Raw genomic sequence first — 19082 nt, forward strand, 5'->3', positions numbered from 1 at the left:
TCGTCGGTTAACTACATTGGCCATATCATTTCGCGAGAGGGAGTGGCTACTGATCCAACCAAGATAGAGGCCGTGACCACCTGGCCAAGACCCCAGAAAGTGGGTGCTCTGCGCTCATTTTTGGGGTTCTATGGGTATTACCGGCGATTTGTGAAAGGATACGCCAAAGTGTGTCACCCGTTGACTCAGCTGTTGTGTGGCTATCCCCCGGTGGGGAAGAAGAGGACGGGGAACCAGAGGCAGGATGCTGGAGGATACTGGAACCCGGCGGAACCTTTTGGCTCGAGATGGGATGATCAATGTGAAGAGGCGTTCCGATCTTTGAAAAGGGCACTGACCCAGGCCCCGGTGTTGGCTTTTGCCGATCCCCAGAAGCCATATGTGCTGCACACGGATGCCAGCCGAGAGGGTCTCGGGGCTGTTCTGTACCAGGAGCATGGCAAAGCATTGAGACCGGTAGCCTTTGTCAGCCGAAGCTTGTCGCCATCGGAGAGAAACTATCCCACTCACAAGTTGGAGTTCCTGGCGCTGAAGTGGGCGGTGGTGGACAAGCTAGGCGATTACCTGTACGGAGCCAAGTTTGAGGTGAGAACGGATAACAATCCTCTCACTTATATTTTGACTTCGGCGAAGCTGGATGCCACCGGACATCAGTGGCTGGCGGCCTTGTCGGTATATGATTTCAGCTTGAGGTACCGCCCCGGAAGCAAGAATGTCGATGTGGATGCATTGTCTTGTCGGGAGCCGGGGGAGGAGGAGAGGGATGAGGAGTGGGAGAATGTCCCTGCCCCTGGAGTGAAGGCGATGTGTCAGTTTGCTATCACTGTGAAGGCCGAGGGAAGAGGGAGGCTGGAACGAGCCGTGGACCATTTGGGGGTTTTTGACGACGCCATACCCCTAGTTTACTGTGACTTGACCACACTAGGGACTAAACAGTTGCCGGAACTGAGTCCGGGGGGAAGTGGCAACTGCTCAGCAAAATGACCCGGGCATTGGCACAGTGTGGAGAGCGGTCGAGAAGGGGGATGGGGCGTTGGCTGAGAAGGCGAAACACCCATGCGTGCCTCTGTTGTTGAAGGAGTGGTCTCGGTTGAAGTTAAAGAACAAAATCTTGTACTGGGTAACGACGCCTCCGGACCAACCCCGCTGTTGGCAACTGGTCCTGCCGGAGGAGTATCGCCAGACTGTACTCCAGGCCTTACATGATGATTCTGGACACTTGGGGGTGGAAAAGACATATGGATTACTCAAAGACCGGTTCTACTAGCCCCGGATGAGGGGGGACGTGGAAGAATACTGTAGGGGATGCCGTCGTTGCATCCAGAGGAAGACCCTGCCAGTGTTGGCGGCTCCACTGTCGCACTTGCAGAGTGCGGGACCTCTGGACCTGGTATGTATGGATTTCCTGTCGATTGAGCCTGACACCAGCAACACCGCAAATGTCTTAGTCATCACCGATCATTACACTCGCTATGCTCAGGCATTTCCCACCAAGGATCAGAAGGTGACGACAGTGGCGAAGGTGTTATGGGAGAAGTATTTTGTGCATTACGGCCTTCCCAGGCAAATCCATAGTGATCAGGGGCAGGACTTTGAGAGCCGCCTTATCCAGGAATTACTGACTATGCTTGGGGTTGAGAAATCCAGGACTACCCCTTACCAGCCACAGGGAGATCCTCAGCCAGAGAGATTCAACAGGACCCTGTTGGATATGCTCGGGACGCTGGAGATTGGGCAGAAAAGCAGGTGGAGTCATCATATTGGACAATTGGTTCACTGTTACAATTGTACTCGCAATGATGCTGCAGGGTATTCGCCCTATAATCTGATGTTCGGGCGGGAAGCAAGGTTGCCCATTGACGTGTGTTTTGGAGGTGGAGTGGGTGAATTTCCCGGGAAGTCCCATCTAAAGTACGTGTCCGACATGAAGAGGGAGTTACAGCGGGCGTATGAGTTGGCCGAGGCGGCGGCTACCAAACAAAATCAGAGGAATAAGATGCGGTATGAGCGAAAGGTGAAGTTTGTACATTTATTACCGGGCGACCGGGTCCTTTTACGGAATTTGGGACTCCCTGGTAAGCACAAGTTGGCAGATCGATGGGCGGCCAGCCCCTATGTAATAGAGAGCCAGATGCCGAACCTGCCAGTTTACCGGGTGAAACCTGAGGATGGAAAAGGGCCTATCAAGGTACTCCATAGGAATCACCTGCTGCCACTGGGTCAAGCGGTGCAGGTGGATAAGGAGCCCGAGTGGGAGGTTACGCCTAGTACAAGGACTCTGCGAGGGCGCGGAGAATGGGAAGAGCCCGCTGCTGAAGAGCGGGGACGGGTCCCTCACCCGGGAATGGCTACCGATTCAGAGGAGGACGACTCAGATGAGTGGGCCCTGTTCCCATTCGCTGGTGCTCCAGTACCAGGAGAGGAGGCTCCTGGCCCTTCCCATACTGAATTGGGTGAGAGGAGGGAAAGTCTTGAGGGTCAGATGGAGAGGCAGCCTACATTGGTGGGAGAGAGGGTGGAACCCGAGCGTGAGCCGGAGAGATCTCAGGTGAGGGAGGACCCCTGTGAGGAAGGGGGTGCGGGTCTGTCAGGTAGACCTGGGGTGTCCGAGACAGTGGGTTCGCAGGTGATGAGGGAGCCCATTGGGGCAGAAGGGGTATGGAGATCTCAGAGGATTAGGCGCCCCCCGGAGAGGTTGCCATATGTGGTGCCGGGAGAACCGAGTGTGATTTCTACTGCTCTGGGTAGTTATGTCACTGCGTTCTGCACCTGGGTTGGGTTTTGTGTGTTGCAAGAAGCTTTGGGCAACTCTAGTAATGCCATGAGGGCATGACATTTGCTGGTGGGGAGAGAATGTACAATGTCCTGTGTATGTTACTCAGAATGGCCTCTTTGGTTTGTTACAAGTAGGAATGCTTCTTTGTCGGATAAGTGTTTCTCTCACCGTTGTTTCACTTTAGAATGGCTAATATGATAATTGTATTCATTTGTTAATCAATGGGGAATGTTATTGTGTCTTGTGATGCTGGGAATTTGGGGGAGGGGTTTTTTTCGCGGGTTTTTTTGGTGGAAGGGAGAGGCCGAGGAAGACGCTGAGGAAGGTGGACGTGTGCTGGACTGCTCGTAAGACCACCGGGGTCGTCCCAGGTGCGACGGCCATATGGGTCGATTGGTTCGTTGATTGAGCTCCAATGAGTGCACTAAACAGACTGAACTTTGATAAGTTGGCGCCTTTTGTTTTTTTTCCTTGTATGTATGTATGTATATGTGTATATATATATATATATATATATATAGTATTGCCTACTATTTTTTTAATTTTAGTAAACTCTTTAAAGTGTATTTCATAACAGTATTTGTTGTGGGTTTGATACTGTTGGCGGGCGCGAGGCATTAACTCGATTCTCACAGCACCAGCGTGTACGGGAGGTGGGTTGGAGAGTGGCTGGATCTCCTTTTTCCCCTAGACATATACCAGCCTGTTGGGTAAGGGTTACATCAGTAAAAGATCTTTTTCCGTAATCCAAAAAAAAAAATTATCAGGGTTGCTGGGTGGCGCAATATAAATTTATAACCCTTTTCCCATAAAACTTTTTTCACTGGGTTAAATTCCTCCTTTCTCTTCAAAAGGTCATAACTTATATCAGGATAGAAAAGAACTGTTTTCCCTTCTATAATCAATGGCCCGTTTCTCTTTCTGGCACGTTGGGCAGCCGCCTTCAAGATCTTTTCTTTATCTTGATATCTTAAGCATTTTATCAAGATTGATCGTGGGTTTTGATCAACTTGAGGTCTTGATCTTAAGGCTCTGTGAGCCCTTTCAATTTCAATTAACTGGGCTCCTTCTTCCATTTCCAAAATTTCCAGAATCCATTTTTGAAAAGAAATTATTGGATCCTCTCTCTCTATACCTTCTTTAAGTCCAACAATCTTAATATTATTTTGTCTGCTAAAATTTTCAAGTACATCCACTTTTTCCAAGAACCATTTTCTTTCTGATGTCCAGGCAGAAATATTATCTTCCATTTTATTCACTCTATCAATAGTGTCTCCCGTTGTTTCTTCCAAGTTTTTAATTTTCCTGCCCATTTTGTCCTGTCTTTTCATCATTTTATCAAATATAATCTTCATATTTTAATATCTTTTTATTACTCTTAATGCTTTTAATTCATGCATTATTTGCACCAAAGATTTTTTATTAGTTTTTTTATGCATTTTCTACATCACTACAGATAGAAAAAAACCCCAAATCAAAATGAAGAAAATTAATACAGAGCAAAAATAAACATACAATAATAATATAATACAAAAAAGATAATTGAGAAAGCACCCAAATTGAAGACATGTAAAATTAGTATCCTCCCCAAGCCCCGCAACAACAAAGAACTCCAGACCAACCACAACACAATATAGAGAGTATAAATCAGGACATTAAACCCCCAAAACTGTAAATACACTTAAAAACAGAAGATAAGAATGCCTACTACCAAAAAAAGAGCTGACAGCAAGGGACCAAAAAAAAACCTTAGTTAAGAGGAAGGTTATGAAAGTACTCAATAAAAGACTTTTATGGAACTTTATATCCGAATTAAGAACTGAATAATGAATTTTTTCAAGGTCTAAGCAGGACATAATATCATTAAGCCATTGAGCATGCGTGGGCGGGGCAACATCTCTCCATCTAAGGAGGATTAAACGTCTAGCCAGGAGAGAAGCAAAAGATAATATTCGACACTTAGTCAAACTCAAACGTAAATCTGTCTCACCCAAAAAACCAAACAAAGCAATTAAAGGGTTGGGTTCTAAGTGGTGATTCAGAATATAAGATAAAGTTATGAAGACATCTTTCCAAAATTTCTCTAAGCTAGGACAGAGCCAGTACATATGAATGAGAGAGGCCTCGCCTCTTTTACATTTATCACAAAGAGCACTAATATTAGGGTAAAATCGAGATAATTTAGATTTAGACGTATGGGCTCTATGAACAATCTTAAACTGTAAAACGAGCACAAAGAGAGGTTGAATTAACCGATTTGAGAATCGAGTCCCAAGTCTCATCAGATAAGGAGATATTTAAATCATGCTCCCAAGCCATTCTAATTTTATCCACGGGGCACGCCGTAAGAATGCTAATTTATCACTAATATTATTGATATTAAACCTTTACCCAGTGGATTAATAGAAAGAAATAAATCCATAACATTTTTCTCAGGCATTTCAGGAAAGCTAGGAATTAAAGGATTAATAAAGTGTCTAATTTGGAGATATCTTAAAAAAAAAATGAGCATTAGGCAGATTGAACTTAGCAGAGAGCTGTTGAAAAGATGCAAAGCGATTATCAATAAAAAGATCTTCAAAATGTCTACTGCCCTTCCTATACCAATCATGGAATGTTGAATCATACATAGTAGGTAAAAAAAAAGGTGATTATGTAAGATAGGACTAGAAAAGGAAAAACCATAGAAACCATAAAATTTCCTAAACTGAGCCCATATTCGCAAAGTGTGTCTGACAAGAGGATTAACAATTAATCTGGACAAACTACTAGGGAGTGCAGAGCCAAGAAGTGCAGAAATAGATAAATCTTTAGTGGAGCTCAACTCCATTGCCACCCAATTAGGGCACTCAGGTTGGCCATGGAAAAAAGACCAAAAGGTAACACAACATATATTGGCTGCCCAATAATATAAATGAAAGTTAGGTAAGGCCATGCCACCCTCTTTTTTAGATTTTTGGAGATAAACTTTATTAATTCTAGAACGCTTATTCTTCCACAGATATGACAAAATAATAGTCTAAAGAATCAAAAAAAGTTTTAGGATTAAAAATTGGGATTGATTGAAATAAATATAAAAATTTAGAGAGAACATACATTTTAACAACATTAATACGACCTACCAAAGACATAGATAGAGGTGACCATTGTAACAGACTCTGTTTTATGGTATATGAAAGATTGGCAAAATTTTCATGAAAAAGATCTTTAAACTTCCTTGTGACTGTAATCCCAAGATAAGTAAATTGATTATGAACTACTTTAAAAGGGAGGTCACGAAATGTTAATTCTTGTGCTTCTTTATTAATTGGGAAAAGTTCACTCTTATGTAAATTAAGTTTATAGACAGAAAACTGGCTAAAGTGATCAAGAAGTGAGAACATTGGAGGTAAGGATGTAGACAGATTTGAAAGAAAAAGTATAAGTCATCAGCATAAAGAGTAACTTTATGCTCAACACGTCCCCCCCCCCCCCCCACTCCAAATCCCGGTCAATTCAGGACAGCTTTGAAATGCTATTGCCAAAGGTTCTATAGCCAAATCAAAGAGAAAGGGACTTAAAGGGCATCCTTGACTGGTGCCACATTTGAGGTTAAATAACTAGGATTTCTGAAAATTAGTCAAAACAGAGGCAGTAGGGCACATATACAGCAATTTGATCCAAGAGATAAAACTTTGACCAAAGTCAAATTTTTCTAAAACTGCAAAAAGATAGTTCCACTCTATACGATCAAATGCTTTCTCCACATCGAGGGAAATAACACATTCAGGAATCCCAGTTGAAGGTGAATATAAAATGTTTAATAAATGCCGAATATTAAAAAAAGAAGACGGTTTTTAATAAAATCAGTTTGATCATCGGAAATAATAGATGGAATAGCAGTTTCTAATCTATAAGCCAAAACTTTGGACAAGATTTTAACATCAACATTAAGCAAAGAAATCGGCCTATACGAGGAACACTCTGTTGGGTCTTTACCCTTTTATAATAAAAGAATAATAGATGCCTCATTAAAAGAGGGTGGCAATTTACCGTAATTAAACGAGTCAGATAGTACTGAGAGTAACTGAGGAGAAAGAAGTGAAGAGAATGATTTATAAAATTCTACGGGGAACCCATCAGGTCCAGGAGATTTCCCTGAAGACAATGCAGAAATTGCAAAAGATATTTCTTCTGATGATATAGGCGCATTAAGTTTGGCTTTAAAATCAGATGAAAGCAAAGGAATATTCAGATTATTTAAAAAAGATCAACAGAAATATTCTCATTCAGAGATTCAGAGGAATAAAGTTGAAAGTAAAATTTTTTAAGTACGTCATTGATTTCTAAATGATCCGATGTAAAGTCTCCATTTTCCTTCCGGATCTTTGTAATATGTTGTTTAGCTTTAGAATGCCTCAGCTGATTGACTAGAAATTTACCAGATTTGTCACCATGAATATAAAAGCAACTCTTACTTTCAAGAAGTTGGCATTCAACAGGTTGAGTAGACAGAAGATTAAATTTAGTTTAGTTCTACACGCTTCTTGTATCATTCAGAATTCTTAGTTTGAGCATACAGTTCATTCTAATTCTTTAATCTGATTAATGAGGTCTAATCGATCTGTACAGGACTTTCTATTAAGATTTGCTGTATAGGAGATTATTTGACCCCTGAAATATGCTTTCATGGCATCCCAGACAATCTGGGATGACATTTCAGATGACGCATTGGTGTTAAAATAAAAGGTTATCTGATCCTTAATAAATTTTAGAAAATCATCATACGATAATAAAGTCGAGTCAAGATGCCAGTGTTTATTCCTCTGAGGGAGACCAGGAAAATTTAAAGACAAAGTAATTAGGGCATGGTCAGAAATCAGTATACTTTGATAATCACAAGAATAGACAAATGGAATAACTTGATTATCAAGTCAAAAAAAATAGTCAATTCTAGTAAAGGTATGGTGAACATGTGGGAAAAAAAGAATAATCTCTCTTAGTAGGATGAAGGAAATGCCGTATATCAGAGATACCATTAGAAAGAAAAGAGTGAATAGCTAAGGCAGATTTAGTAGTTAATCTAGTAACAGAGGACGATCGATCCAAATTAGGATCTAACCAACGATTAAAATCGCCACCCAGTATATGAGTTTAAATCTGGTAGTGAGGAGAAAAAACGTTCAAAAAAATTAACATCATCAAAATTGGAAGCATACAGGTTTGCTAGTACAACTTTAGTATTATATAATTTACCAGAAACAATAATAAAATGGCCATTTGTATCAGATATCTTATTATGGAGTTCAAAAGGAATATTTGAGTTAATAAGGATGGAGACCCCCCCCCCCCCCCAGCTTTGACGGCAAAGGATGAATGAAAATGCTGACCCGCCCACTTTGACAAAAGCCGAGAATTATCAAAACTATGAATATGAGTTTCTGGAAGGAAAGCAATGTCAGCTTTGAGTTGTTTAATATGCGAGACCTTCCTTCTTTTAACAGGATGATTCAATCCCTTTACATTCCAGCTCACAAATTTAAATGTATTAACCATTGTCAATTGTTAGTGCATAGAAGGTAGCAGGCATATAAAAAATCAAGCAGTACAGTAACAGTCTGGGAGCAAAAATATAAACATAGATCAGTAGAATCAAAACAGAGACATGTCCTGAATAACAAGGGAAAACAAAAGAAACAGTGAGTAGTGTTGGAACTGGAGAATCCACCCCACCCTCGCAACCCAAAACTAGACGGCTACCCGAAAAAGCAGCTAGCTCTACAAAAAAAATTAACCCAAAAATGACTTCCAGTTCCATATCGTTAACAAAAGTTCCATATAAATAATATAGCAAATAATAACTAATTTATGCACAAGAGAATTACAAATAGGAACAACTTCAACAGAAAAAGTATAAAACCTAATACAAAAAAAATCAGAAAAGAAAACTAAAACTAACCTACCTGCGAAAAATTATAAAAGATTGAAAGAAAAAAAGGGGAAAGGGGGAAATTATAAATTTAAAGAGAGTACTTATTAACCGTTTACAGGAAAAAAAACAAACTATAAAGCAACCAACAGGGAGAAAGATTTTTTTTATGTCTCCAATATCACCTCCAACCTCTTCCTGTTGCTCTTCTTTGTTTGTCTCTTCATCTGATTTATCCAGAGAATCTGATTCCACCTCATATTCACTTTCACTTTCAGTTCCGATCATAGCTGGGATTTGTAGTTTGGGTTGCTCGTGTTTGCGCATGCCCCTTCCTTCACGCATGCGCAATTCCTGTTGCTCTTTTTTTTTGGAAACAGTTGATGTTGCCACAGTTTCCTGTTCTGTATCGCTGGAGGTAAAATGTACGTGAGCCCTAGGCTCTTTCATGGCGGCCGGCCTTGATTTTTTTCCAACTTGTGTTGTCTTCAAAGTAGTAGTTTTCTTCTGCTTCTGTTTAGGAGACATCTCTTAAGACAATCCTGAGTAGTTTATAAGTAATTTTTAACAAGTGTTTACTAACTTTTCTTCACTTAAACATTATTTTACTGGATTTTTACGGGAGAGCTGGATTTCCACGTCTCGATCCTACGTCATCACATGATGTTCCCCCCCCCCCCCCATGCTAATATTACTTTGTGACTGTATGTGCCATCATGTCTGTGTACTTTGTGTGACTGTATGTACTATGCTTTGCATCTTGGTCCCAGAGGAACAATATACACGTGTATGTTTGAATGACATTAAACGTGAACATAATTTGCCAATCTCTTATGGGTTCCTTGATTGGAGGAAAATGTAGGGGGGAGGGGGATGTCAGATATTTTGGAATGGTGGGTGTATAGCGCAACCTGCCAAGGGGTGGTCATAGAGGCACATACATTGGAGATATTTAAGAGGTTCTTTGATGGGAACATGGATGAATGAAAAATAGAGGCTATGTGGGATGGAAGAGTTTGATTGATCTTGGAGTAGATTGACACATCTTGAGCTGAAGGGGCTAAACTATGCTGTACTGGTCTATCTCCTATGAAGATGTTGCCACTGAAACACTACAGATATCTCTTAAAAGTAACAATGATAAGCTGCCACTAAACAATGGCATTAAACAATCTAAATGTGCACTCAGTGGCCACTTTATTAGGTAGATAATCATGTGGCAGCTTAATGCGCAAGAGCTACAAACAGGCTGAAAAGCTTCAGTTGTTCAGACCAAACATCAGAATGGGGAAGAAATATGATCTAACTGATTTTATGGAATGATTGTTGGTCCCAGTTGGGATGGTTTGGCTATTTCAGGAACTGCTGATCTCCTGGGATTTTCACATATATCACTCTCTAGAGTTTACAGTGAATGGTATGAAAAACAAACAAATAACATACAGTGAGCAACAATTCTGTGGATGCAGACATCAGTGAAGAATTGTCAGACTGGTTCAAGCTGACAGGAAGACAACAGTAACTCAAATAATCATGCGTTACAACAGTGGTGTGCAGAAGAACATCTCTGAACACACAGCATGTCAAACCTTAAAGTGGATTAACTACAGCAGCAAACAACCACACCAAGTTCCGCTCCTGTAACTAAAAGTGCCACTTGAGTGTATAGTTGCATTTCTTCTGTTGCTTTATTCAAACATGCTAAATAGCTGAAGTAACCCTACTTTGCCAAAAAAGAGCAAATTAATTTAATATTGAAAGTTCTCCATCAATCACAATACCTTTTTGGTCTTTCTTTTGACTGCTTGGACTAATACTGGAGACCATTCATAAAATTTCTACTGGACAAGTCTTTGGACTGAAATTCCTCAGAATGAATAACTTAGTCAGTTTTGAAGGAAGTTTTTTTAATTTGCCAGTGTAATTTGTAATAAAGAACGTCATCCTTTGACTCAAAGTCCAGCAAGTGAGCTAACTTGTTTACCGGATTTACACCTATAACCGAGTGAGAATTAAAATTGTGAACAAAAAGCAAGTACCAGGAACTGGGGGAAGAAGACTAATGTCATTCTAATTTACTTTATCAAATCACTATTGTAAAATGCTTATGCAGACAAAATTACAAAGCAAAAATTGCTGCGCACAAGCTGAATCGATATAATACAATTTCTTCAAATTCCACGTAATATAATTTTAGAATCTGGGTTGTGATGAAAGTATACTTGATTATTCCAAACAGGATCCCACCGCTACCTCTATCTCTGAAGGCGAGTGTGACATCCAAGAGGGTGAGACTGTGGCAATGAATTACAAGCCATCCCCACTGCAGATGAAAATTGGTGAGTTACAACGACTGAATCTAATACTCTGGTTTTATTATGAGGAAATTGTTAGTTACTTTCATGTTAACATTCAGGATCAAACTGCCCTTTTCATTTAATATTGAATTTGCTTTTAGCTTCAATCCACTTATTGGTATATTTTTTCCTGGCACAGTCTCACTAAAGCTTCATTCCCCTGGGCAATGTAAGCATACATTGCTGTAAAATGGACTGTATCAGAAGAAAAATGTGGATAGATTAAATTTACTGATACTTATCAGCCTTGCTAAAATGTAAAGGATATAAAATTAAATGCCTTCCAAGTTAAAATTACAGTTTTCACCCACACTTCAGGAAACTCGTGGACTAAATATTGGACCATTCTTCCAGTACAATTAATATACCTGCAGAATTTAAATTCAGTTCAGTTACAATAGCTTACCTTTCTTAAACTATTCAAATTTCCAATGATTAGTTCTGTACTTGAATTAAAATAATGTGGCTCCTTTGACTTTTGGTCTCCAGCTCAGCTGTGATGGCCTGCCAATCCTGTATTCTGGAACATCACCAACATTCCTGATGGTGTGGCTCTGGCAGCCTTCTCCCCACTAAATTTTGCAGTTATCACAATAGGAGCAACTTGCAACTTTTCTGCTTGTCTCTCTTGTGTTTTCATCAGAGCTCAGCCACTGTTCACTGAAGTTGATCATTGCCTGATTTAGGCATGAACTTAGTTTTCACTGTTAGTACAATTCATGAGTGTGGGTTGAGTTATTTTTGTCTATCAAAACATTGTTATTTTCTTCCAACATGAGAGAACTTCATGATTAGAGAGTCTGAAACTGTAAATAATAGCATTAACTATTTAACTGGTTAGCTGGATCTTTTGAATCTTAATATTATGGAATGTGGGTGCTTGTACTTCTAAGAATAGTTTTATTTTGCATGTGGTATTGACTGAGGAAAGGAATGTGAATTGCAGGAAACAGAGCATGGGAAAATAGGACCAAGGAGCCTCAGTAGGATTGGTCTGAGTGTTTGGCCGTGCCGTACATACTACCTGCTCAGATTTCTATTCATTTTCCACTGACAAGACCAGCACTTATTGTCCATCCCAAATTGCCCTTAAAATATCATAGGCTGCAAGCTTGAATTGCCGCTCGACTTCTTGGGAAGGTACTTCAATGCTAGTGTTGGATAGAGGGTTACAAGACTTTGATGCTGTTATAGTGTAGGAGCAGTAATAACCCCACTAATTCCCCCAGCTATGACAACCTTAAGGAACTAATATTAGACAGTAAATGTATTATTTCACCTTGCATTTTTCAAAAAATATTTCATTTTGGTGGAGATTAGTTATTGTATTCTGTTATCTTTAAGTGAAATAATCATCTTTCTAAAGCTAATCTTCATGTTGTAGCGGTGTGCTACAAGCAGTGCTAAAATTACGACACGGAGTCGGTAACTGCAGTCGAAGGAAAAAACTTTATTCGAAAACTTCAGCCTCACTTTTAAGCCTCTGTCAACCGGCCCCCCATGGCGAAGAGGCTCCAAAGCTCTGTGCTCGCAAACCCCCGTAGGCTATCTAATTGTGAGTCGGTTCGGATACGCTAGGAAATGAGGCGCTACATAACCCCCTCCCAGAACCGGCGATACACCCTCCAATGTCCACAGCCTGGGCCAGAACCTGCTTGGGAGGTCGGCCTCTGCGCCGAGGCGCCGGAAACTCGGCCGGTTGCGCCAGGTCCACATGGGCCGGCTTGAGGCGGTCCACCGTGAAAACCTCCTCCTTCCCCCCAACGTCCAGCACGAACGTGGACCCGTTGTTCCGGAGCACCGTAAACGGCCCCTCGTATGGCCGCTGCAGCGGTGGCCGATGCCCGCCCCTTCGCACAAACACAAACTTACAGTTCCGTAGGTCTTTGGGTACGCAGGTCGGGTGCCGCCCATGCTGTGAAGTGGGTATGGGGGCCAGGTTACCGAGCTTCTCGCGAAGTCTGCCCAGGACTGCAGCGGGTTCTTCCTCTTGCCCCCTCGGGGCTGGTAGGAACTCCCCGGGGACGGCCAGGGGCGCGCCGTATACCAACTCGGCCGACGAGGCGTGCAGGTCGTCCTTGGGCGCTGTGCGGATGCCGAGAAGGACCCAGGGAAGCTCGTCCGCCCAGTTGGCTCCTCGCAGGCGGGCCATGAGGGCCGACTTCAGGTGACGGTGGAAACGCTCCACTAGCCCGTTCGACTGTGGGTGGTAGGCAGTGGTGTGGTGCAGCTGAGTCCCCAAAAGGCTGGCCATAGCTGACCACAGGCTGGAGGTGAACTGGGCGCCTCTGTCGGAGGTAATGTGGGCTGGTACACCAAAGCGGGATATCCAGGTGGCGAGCAGGGCTCGGGCGCAAGATTCGGAGGTGGTGTCGGTGAGCGGGACCGCCTCTGGCCATCTTGTGAACCGGTCCACGATAGTCAGGAGGTGCCGCGCTCCGCGCGACACTGGCAGGGGGCCCACGATATCCACATGAATGTGGTCGAAACGCCGGTGGGCGGGATGGAACTGCTGCGGCGGGGCTTTGGTGTGCCGCTGAACCTTGGCCGTCTGGCAGTGCATGCACGTTCTGGCCCATTCACTGACCTGTTTGCGGAGACCGTGCCAAACGAACCTGCTGGAAACCAGCCGGACAGTTGTCCGGATGGAGGGATGCGCCAAGTTATGAATGGAGTCGAAAACACGTCGCCGCCAGGCTGCGGGGACGACCGGACGGGGCTGGCCGGTGGCGACGTCACAGAGTAGGGTCCTCTCACCTGGGCCCACGGGGAAGTCCTGGAGCTGCAAACCAGAGACTGCAGTCCTGTAACTCGGAATCTCCTCATCTACCTGCTGTGCCTCTGCCAGTGCCTCAAAGTCTACCCCTTGGGAAAGGGCGTGAACGGTAGGGCGAGAGAGCGCATCCGCCACGACATTGTCCTTACCCGAGACGTGCCGGACATCCGTTGTGTATTCAGAGATGTAGGACAGGTGGCGTTGCTGGCGGGATGACCAGGGGTCGGATGCTTTCGTAAACGCAAAGGTAAGCGGTTTGTGGTCCGTGAACGCGGTGAAGGGCCGACCTTCTAGGAAGTACCTGAAATGCCGGATTGCCAGGTAGAGCGCCAACAGTTCCCGGTCAAAAGCACTGTACTTGAGCTCGGGTGGCCGCAGGTGTTTGCTGAAAAACGCCAGGGGTTGCCAGCGACCTGCGATGAGCTGCTCCAGCACCCCACCGACTGCCGTGTTTGATGCGTCCACTGTGAGGGCGGTAGGGGTGTCCATTCTGGGATGTACTAGCATTGCGGCGTCAGCCAAAGCTTCCTTCGTTTGAACGAAAGCGGCGGCGGACTCCTCGTCCCAGGTAATGTTCTTGCTCGGACCCGACATCAGGGCGAACAGGGGGCGCATGATCCGGGCAGCTGAAGGGAGGAAGCGGCGGTAGAAATTGACCATACCTACGAATTCCTGAAGGCCTTTGATCGTGGTGGGTCGGGGGAAGTGGCGGACCGCATCTACCTTAGCGGGCAGAGGGGTTGCCCCGTCTTTAGTAATCCTGTGGCCCAGGAAGTCAATGGTATCAAGTCCGAACTGGCATTTGGCAGGGTTGATTGTAAGACCGTACTCACTCAGTCGGGCGCAGAGTTGACGGAGGTGGGACAGATGCTCCTGACGACTGCCGCTGGCTATGAGGATGTCATCCAAATAGATGAACGCGAAGTCCAGGTCCCGTCCCACCGCGTCCATTAACCGCTGGAACGTCTGTGCGGCATTCTTCAGGCCGAACGGCATGCGGAGGAACTCGAAGAGGCCAAACGGGGTGATGAGAGCCGTTTTGGGGACGTCGTCAGGATGCATCGGGATTTGATGGTACCCTCGGACAAGGTCAACCTTGGAGAAGATCCGGGCGCCGTGCAGGTTTGCCGCAAAGTCCTGAATGTGCGGCACAGGGTAGCGGTCCGGTGTGGTAGCCTCGTTCAGCCTGCGGTAGTCGCCGCACGGTCTCCAGCCCCCCGTCGCTTTGGGCACCATGTGCAGGGGGGAAGCCCAGGGGCTGTCGGACCGCCGGATGATCCCCAATTCCTCCATTCTCTGGAACTCCTCCTTCGCCAGTCGGAGCTCCCCCCTGCCCCCCTTTGGAGCCTCTGCGCCACCGGGGGCAGGTTGAGGGAGGCTTAAAAGTGAGGCTGAGGATTTCGAATAAAGTTTTTTCCTTCGACTGCAGTTACCGACTCCATGTCGTAATTTTAGCGCTACATGTAGCACACCGCTACAATTGGCGACCACGACGGTCCAAACGATTTTTGGACCAGAAATGACCGACGCCGCCTCTGTTCATGCGGTTTCGTTGAAACTGCCGGGTTTCTGGACACAGCGCCCGAACCTATGGTTCCAGCAAGCCGAAGCCCAATTCCACGTTCGCCAGATCACCTCAGAAGACACCCGCTACTACTATGTGGTGAGCTCCCCCGACCAGGACACAGCGGCCCAGGTCGCAGAGTTCGTACAGTCGCCCCCGGCAGACGGCAAGTACACGGAATTCAAAGCCCTGCTCCTCAGGACTTTCGGACTCTCACGGCGCGAACGGGCTGCCCGTTTACTGCACCTGGATGGCTTGGGCGACAGACCTCCTTCGGCTTTAATGAATGAGATGTTGTCTCTGGCCAACGGACACACACCCTGCCTCATGTTTGAGCAGGCATTCCTAGAACAGCTGCCCGAGGACATACGCCTGCTGCTGTCCGACGCGGATTTCAGTGACCCCCCAGAAGGTGGCAGCCCGGGCAGACTTGCTGTGGAACGCCAAAAAGGTGAGCGGGGCGTCCATCGCACAGATCTCCCAGCCACGCTCCCAGCAGCAAACCAGTCCAGGCCCGGCCGCAGAGCCCGCCAACCCCCGGCCCAATGAACACTGGTGCTTCTACCACCAGCGGTGGGGCGCAGAAGCCCGCCGTTGTCGCCCGCCCTGCAAGTTCCCGGGAAACGCCAGGGCCAGCCGCCACTGATGGCTACCGCGGCTGGCCATCGGGATAGCCTCCTGTATGTTTGGGAAAGAAGGTCGGGACGCCGGTTTTTGGTCGACACTGGTGGTGAGATCAGCGTTTTACCTCCGACGAGTTACGACACCTGCAGCAGGGCACCGGGGCCCCCCCTGAGGGCCGTGAACGGCAGCACAGTAAGGACCTATGGCACCCGTCAGGTGCAGCTACAGTTCGGCTCCAGCCAGTTCACGTGGGACTTTACACTGGCCGCTGTAGCCCAACCGCTTCTGGGTGCAGATTTTTTGCGGGCTCACAGCCTACTGGTCGACCTGCCCAGGAAGAGACTGGTACACGCCGAGACCTTTCAGACATTCTCCCTGGGTGCAGCCCAGTTGCCAGCCCCTCACCTCGGCTCCATCACGTTGTCCGACAACGACTTCGCCAGGGTCCTGGCGGATTTCCCATCGGTTCTGACACCGCAGTTCACAGCAGCCATGCCCCGACACAGCGTACAGCACCACATCCCGACCCAGGGACCACCCCTCCACGCCCGCGCTCGGCGGCTTCCCCTGGACAAGCTCCGACTGGCGAAGGAGGAGTTCCAGAGGATGGAGGAATTGGGGATCGTCAAGTGGTCCGACAGCCCATGGGCCTCCCCCCTGCACATGGTGCCCAAAGCGATGGGAGGCTGGAGACCGTGCGGCGACTACCGCAGGCTGAACGAGGCTACCACACCGGACCGCTACCCTGTGCCGCACATTCAGGACTTTGCAGCAAACCTGCACGGCGCACGGATCTTCTCCAAGGTCGACCTCGTCTGAGGGTACCATCAAATCCCGATGCATCCTGACGACGTCCCCAAAACGGCTCTCATCACCCCGTTTGGCCTTTTCGAGTTCCTCCATATGCCGTTCGGCCTGAAGAATGCCGCACAGACGTTCCAGCGGTTAATGGACGCGGTGGGACGGGACCTGGACTTCGCGTTCATCTATTTGGACGACATCCTCATAGCCAGCAGCAGTCGTCAGGAGCATCTGTCCCACCTCCGTCAACTCTGCGCCCGACTGAGTGAGTACGGTCTTACAATCAACCCCACCAAATGCCAGTTCGGACTCGATACCATTGACTTCCTGGGCCACAGGATTACTAAAGACGGGGCAACCCCTCTGCCCGCTAAGGTAGATGCGGTCCGCCACTTCCCCCGACCCACCACGATCAAAGGCCTTCAGGCATTCGTAGGTATGGTCAATTTCTACCACCACTTCCTCCCTTCAGCTGCCCGGATCATGCGCCCCCTGTTCGCCCTGATGTCGGGTCCGAGCAAGGACATTACCTGGGACGAGGAGTCCGCTGCCGCTTTCGTTCAAACGAAGGGAGCTTTGGCGAACACCGCAATGCTAGTACATCCCAGAATGGACGCCCCTACTGCCCTCACAGTGGACGCACCTAACACGGCAGTCAGTGGGGTGCTGGAGCAACTCATCACAGGTCGCTGGCAGCCCCTGGCGTTTTTCAGCAAACACCTGCGGCCACCCGAGCTCAAGTACAGTGCTTTCGACCGGGAACTGTTGGCGCTCTACCTGGCAATCCGGCATTTCAGGTACTTCCTAGAAGGTCGGCCCTTCACCGCGTTCACGGACCACAAACCGCTTACCTTTGCGTTTACGAAAGTGTCCGACCCCTGGTCGTCCCGCCAGCAACGCCACCTGTCCTACATCTCTGAATACACGACGGATGTCCGGCATGTCTCGGGTAAGGACAATGTCGTGGCAGATGCGCTCTCTCGCCCTACCGTTCATGCCCTTCCCCAAGGGGTAGACTTTGAGGCACTGGCAGAGGCACAGCAGGCAGATGAGGAGATTCCGAGTTACAGAACCGCAGTCTCCGGTTTGCAGCTCCAGGACCTCCCCGTAGGCCCGGGTGAGAGGACCCTACTCTGTGACATCGCCACCGGCCAGCCCCGTCCCGTCGTCCTGACAGCCTGGCGGCACCGTGTTTTCAACTCCATTCATAACTTGGCGCATCCCTCCATCTGGACGACTGTCCAGATGGTTTCCAGCAGGTTCGTTTGGCACGGACTCCGCAAACAGGTCAGTGAATGGACCAAACGTACATGCACTGCCAGACGGCCAAGGTGCAGCAGCACACCAAAGCCCCACCGCAGAAGTTCCATCCCGCCCACCGGCGTTTCGACCACATTCATGTGGATATCGTGGGCCCCCTGCCAGTGTCGCGCGGAGCGCGGCACCTCCTGACTATCGTGGACCGGTTCACAAGATGGCCAGAGGCGGTCCCACTCACCGACAACACCTCCGAATCTTGCGCCCAAGCCCTGATCACCACCTGGATATCTCGCTTTGGTGTACCGGCCCACATTACCTCCGACAGAGGCGCCCAGTTCACCTCCAGCCTGTGGTCAGCTATGGCCAGTCTTTTGGGGACTCAGCTGCACCACACAACTGCCTACCACCCACAGTCGAACGGGCTAGTGGAGCATTTCCACCGTCACCTGAAGTCGGCCCTCATGGCCTGCCTGCGAGGAGCCAATTGGGCGGACGAGCTTCCCTGGGTCCTACTCGGCATCTGCACAGCGCCCAAGGACGACCTGCATGCCTCGTCGGCCGAGTTGGTATACGGCGCGCCCCTGGTCGTCCCCGGGAGTTCCTACCAGCCCCACGGTGGCAAGAGGAAGATCCCGCAGCAGTCCTGGGCAGACTACGCGAGAAGCTCAGTAACCTGGCCCCCATACCCACTTCACAGCACGGGCAGAACCCGACCTGCGTACCCAAAGACCTGCAGAACTGTAAGTTTGTGTTTGTACGAAGGGGCGGGCATCGGCCACTGCTACAGCGGCCATACGAGGGGCTGTTTATGGTGCTCCGGAACAACGAGTCCACGTTCGTGCTGGACATTGGGGGGAAAGAGGAGGTTTTCACGGTGGACCGACTCAAACCGGCCCATGTGGACCTGGCGCAACCGGCCGAGTTTCCGGCACCTCAGCGCAGAGGCCGACCTCCCAAGCAGGTTCCGGCCTAGACTGTGGACATTGGGGGGTGTATTGCCGGTTCTGGGGGGGGTG

The 19082-nt window shown here is 47.4% G+C and overlaps 1 protein-coding gene across 5 annotated transcripts in view; it reads left to right on the top strand.

The window, feature by feature from the left end:
• Positions 1-19082, top strand: part of fam219aa (family with sequence similarity 219 member Aa) — an 89461-nt gene that overhangs the window by 21823 nt on the left and 48556 nt on the right. For all 5 annotated transcript variants that reach the window (XR_009515724.1, XM_059989596.1, XM_059989595.1 and 2 more), the window contains exon 2: positions 10924-11023. Coding sequence is in view for 4 of the 5 variants with exons in the window: in XM_059989596.1 (XP_059845579.1) it covers positions 10924-11023 (100 nt within the window). In the remaining variant the exon portion in view is untranslated. The remainder of the gene's footprint in view (positions 1-10923; positions 11024-19082) is intronic.

The sequence above is a fragment of the Hypanus sabinus genome, chromosome 14, assembly GCF_030144855.1.
Source record: "Hypanus sabinus isolate sHypSab1 chromosome 14, sHypSab1.hap1, whole genome shotgun sequence".
In the NCBI taxonomy this organism is placed as follows: domain Eukaryota; kingdom Metazoa; phylum Chordata; class Chondrichthyes; order Myliobatiformes; family Dasyatidae; genus Hypanus; species Hypanus sabinus.